At 59.2% G+C, this 3,506-nt stretch overlaps 1 protein-coding gene across 1 annotated transcript in view; it reads right to left on the bottom strand.

Annotated features, from left to right (window-relative positions):
- BRD4 (bromodomain containing 4) overlaps window positions 1-3,506 on the bottom strand; it is an 87,582-nt gene that overhangs the window by 2,167 nt on the left and 81,909 nt on the right. Inside the window, exons 15-20 of the mRNA XM_010834002.1 lie at window positions 3,352-3,499; window positions 1,070-1,182; window positions 809-971; window positions 542-672; window positions 180-385; window positions 3-90 (exon numbers count right to left, since the gene is read on the bottom strand). Coding sequence (XP_010832304.1) covers window positions 3-90; window positions 180-385; window positions 542-672; window positions 809-971; window positions 1,070-1,182; window positions 3,352-3,499 — 849 coding nt within the window. The remainder of the gene's footprint in view (window positions 1-2; window positions 91-179; window positions 386-541; window positions 673-808; window positions 972-1,069; window positions 1,183-3,351; window positions 3,500-3,506) is intronic.

Genomic DNA, 3,506 nt, shown 5'->3' with positions numbered 1-3,506 from the left:
TGCTGCTGCTGCTGCTGCTGCTCCTGGCGCCGCCGTGCCTCCTCATGGGCTCGCCGGGCCTGCTCCAGCGCATCCTCATCCTCCCGGCTCCTGAGCAGGGCAGGGCTCTGTGTCAGCATCCACATGGGGACAGGTTTGAGCCCAGGGAGCCCCACGCCCCACCCAGATCCCACGCCCACCTCATGCGCTCCTGCCGCAGCCGCTCCTTCTCCTTCTCTGCGTGCTCAGCCTGCGCCTTCAAGGCCTTCTCGCGCTCCTCCTTCTCTCGGGCTGCGCGGCGGAACTGCTCGAAGCTGTCGCTTGAGGACTTTGCTGTGGAGGATGGGGTGGTGGGATGCTTCTGCACCAGGCTAGCCCAGGAGCCCATGTTCTTGATTTTTAGGTCCTGTGAGACAGATAGACCACGGGGCTGGTGAGGCACTCTGCTGTGCCTGGACTCCTCAAGAGGCCTGAAGTCTGAGGATGCACCCACCCAGGCAGCTCCCTGAGTGCCCTGGGTGGGGTGGGAGTGAAGGGCATTCATGGCTCCAACTGCTCCTACCTTTTTGGGTGCAACTGGCGTCTTCGGCTCCTGTTTCTGTTTGTCCTTGTCTGGGGCCCCTGGTGGGGGTGCATTCTGCTCAGGGGGCCGAATGACAGGCCTCCCGACATCCACAGGCTTCATCTCAGGCCCTGGAACACAAACAGCCCATGGGCCTGGGCCCTACCCACCTCAGCAGGGCATGGCTGACCGGCCCACAGAAAGCTCACACCCAGTGCAGGCTCCCGGAGACCCTCAACCTCTGCAGGGGTTGGAGAGGGCACTCACGCTGGGGCAAGTGGACAGGGGCCTTGATGCTCTCCGGGTGCTTGGGGGGCTCCGGCCGCAGTGAGGGGCTGAAAGGCTCACTGCGGATGATGGGTGAGTGGATCTTCTCCTCCTTCACCACCACCAGAGGCTGGGGCTGGACCACAGAGGCCGCTCGGAGCTCCTGGGACAGCACAGGCATGGCAGCTGGTGAGGCAGACAGCCACCTCTGGCCCCGCCTGTCCCCACCCCTGGGGGCTGATGCCCAGCCCTGTCCTTTACCTGCTTCTTAGGCTGGACATTTTGCTGGGGTGGCGACTGGTGGGTGAGGCTCTGGAACTGTGGTATCTGGGGGGAATGTATCATAAGCGGGGAGGGGGCTTCACGGAGGTGACCTAAGAGAAGGAACAAGGAGCTTATCAGCCAATCTGGTGTGGAGGTCACAGGCCCTGAGCCCAGCCAGGGAAGCCCCACAACAGCTCAGCCCCTGGCACCTCAGGCCCTCTGCTCACTGTGCTGTGCTTAGTGGCTCAGTTGTGTCTGACTCTGCAACCCCATGGACTATAGCCCACCAAGCTTCTCTGTCCATAAGAATTCTCCAAGCAAGAATACTGGAATGGGTAAATTCCTTCTCCAGGGGAACTTCCCAACCCAGGAATCAAACCAGGGTCTCCTGCATTGCAGGCGGATTCCTCACCAGCTGAGCTCATTATGTTCACTGCGCTCACTGTAAAACAGGGCTCTACGGAGCCATGAACTCAATTCTGGTTGGTTGATAGCACTGTGTGTCAGGAAAAACAGCCTTCATTAAGAAACTTTAAGAAGTACAGATACATCTGGGCCTACGTGGGGTCTGGACTTAAGTCCTTTTTAAAAGTTCTTCAGGTGGTCCGATGGTACGATCTGGGTCAAACACGACGGATGTCAGTAACCCTACAGAGCAGGCAGCCTCGGTGCCCAGCTGTCCCCATGTGACTAGGCCAGTCTGCCTGGACAGCTGCTTCGGGTCTAAGGCCGGACCCCCAGGAACCTCCCCAACACAACTCAACCTGCAAGGCCCACAGAGTAGGGAGAAGGGCCCGGCACACCCACCTTCATCCAAGCCAATGCTGGGGGGACCCAGGCAGCCTTGGCCCAGGCCTGCCAGAAATCCACAAACACACAAGTACAACAAGCCCCCTCCGGGGGCGGGGGTCGCTCCCTTGGGAGCCCCTTCTGAGGAGGATCTAGCTGATGGCTCCCAGGCCTGTGACATGGAGGCATCTCCTGCCTCCTGGTGGCTCACTCAGCAGGACCTAAAGGGGAGTCGAGCAGCCTGGGGCAATGCCTGCAAGTTGGCCTTCCCCAGAGTCGCTTGCCAAGCCTCCTTGGCCTCCAAAAACTTGGCCTTTGACCCAGAGCCCCCAGCTGGACTCCAACACACATCACTCCCTGTGACCCAGTCTAGGCCACAGAACTCAAGCGGAAATGGGCCCAGGGACTGTAAGCACAGGCAGCCAGAGGGAACCTGCCCTGCTCCAGATGCTGACTCTTCCAAAGGTATCTCATCACCAGACGAGCCCTGGTCTCAGACTCGAGGAAACCCCCAGCCATCTGCAAGCTGCTGGGACCGTTACTGGTCTTCCCGAGAAACGACGGCCAGCTGCTCTCAGCTCAGGGTGCACAGCGAGCCACTTGGCACCTACAGCTTTTACCAGGTTTAGGAAAAATCACAGCCTTAAGCCAACAGCTTTATTCAATTTGTTGGCAGCACCCACAGCACCCCTCAGGTCAGGCTGCACAGTCTATGTGCCAAGCCCAGGACCCTCAGCTCTGACCCTCACATGTCACCACACCATGAGGCATCAACAAGAATACTGCCAGACTGTTTTGGTCAGACACCTAGAAAACAAGTATTCAGGAAAGGCAGGAGGGCTTGGCCTGCCCGATGCTGCTGACTGAAAATGGGCAGCGGAGGTCAGGCTAGAGACTGGGAGCAGAAGACACGAGTGGTTTCCCAGAAAGTTGTGCGCTACCTTTGGGCTTCAGCCCAATTCTCCCTGACATGTTTCCAGCTCCACCAGGGGGGCCTCCTGACACCAAAAGCAGAGCACCTTTTCAGGCAGGTATCCAGAGAGCCACTGCTGCCCAGATTTGCTCCTGGCTCAGCCTGGACCTTATACCCCACTGTTTGTTAAACCAGCTCCTGCTCATCTTGGTCACCTCCAGGAAGCCTGCCCCAACCCCCAGAGGCAGAGGGGGTACCTTCCTTGGGCTCTCAGCTCCCTTTCCTACAGGAATCACCATGCACTGTAATGCTATCTTGACTGTGAGTTCCAAAAAACTGACCAACTGAGGGCTTAATCTGTCACCTTGGCTTGAAAGCAAGATGCACACCTGATTAAAACACTGTATCACTGCCTCTTTTCAGCTGTGTCTCTCCAACCAACCCAGAGCCTCTGAGACTTAGCTCTGAGCTCACGTCAGCCTGCTGTGCCCAACTGACCCACCTGGCTCCTCGGGGATGAGATTCTGGGCCTGGAGCCAGCCTCCCCAAAGCCCGGGGGCAGGGTGGGGACACTTACCAGTGGAGTAGGGGTCTGACTTGTGGTGCCGGGGTGAAGGGTGGTGCTGGATGACTTGAGGCTTGGCAGGCTGCGGCGGGGGTGGCTGCTGGCCTGTGGGTTGGTGGGGTGGCTGCTGGCCAGGGGGCGGCGGGGGCTGCTGGATGTGAGCGGGG

The sequence above is a fragment of the Bison bison genome, unplaced genomic scaffold (assembly GCF_000754665.1).
Source record: "Bison bison bison isolate TAMUID 2011002044 unplaced genomic scaffold, Bison_UMD1.0 scf7180017863978, whole genome shotgun sequence".
NCBI classification, from domain to species: domain Eukaryota; kingdom Metazoa; phylum Chordata; class Mammalia; order Artiodactyla; family Bovidae; genus Bison; species Bison bison.
The sequence above is the reverse complement of the archived record's forward strand: the minus strand, read 5'-3'. Positions and strand labels throughout refer to the sequence as shown.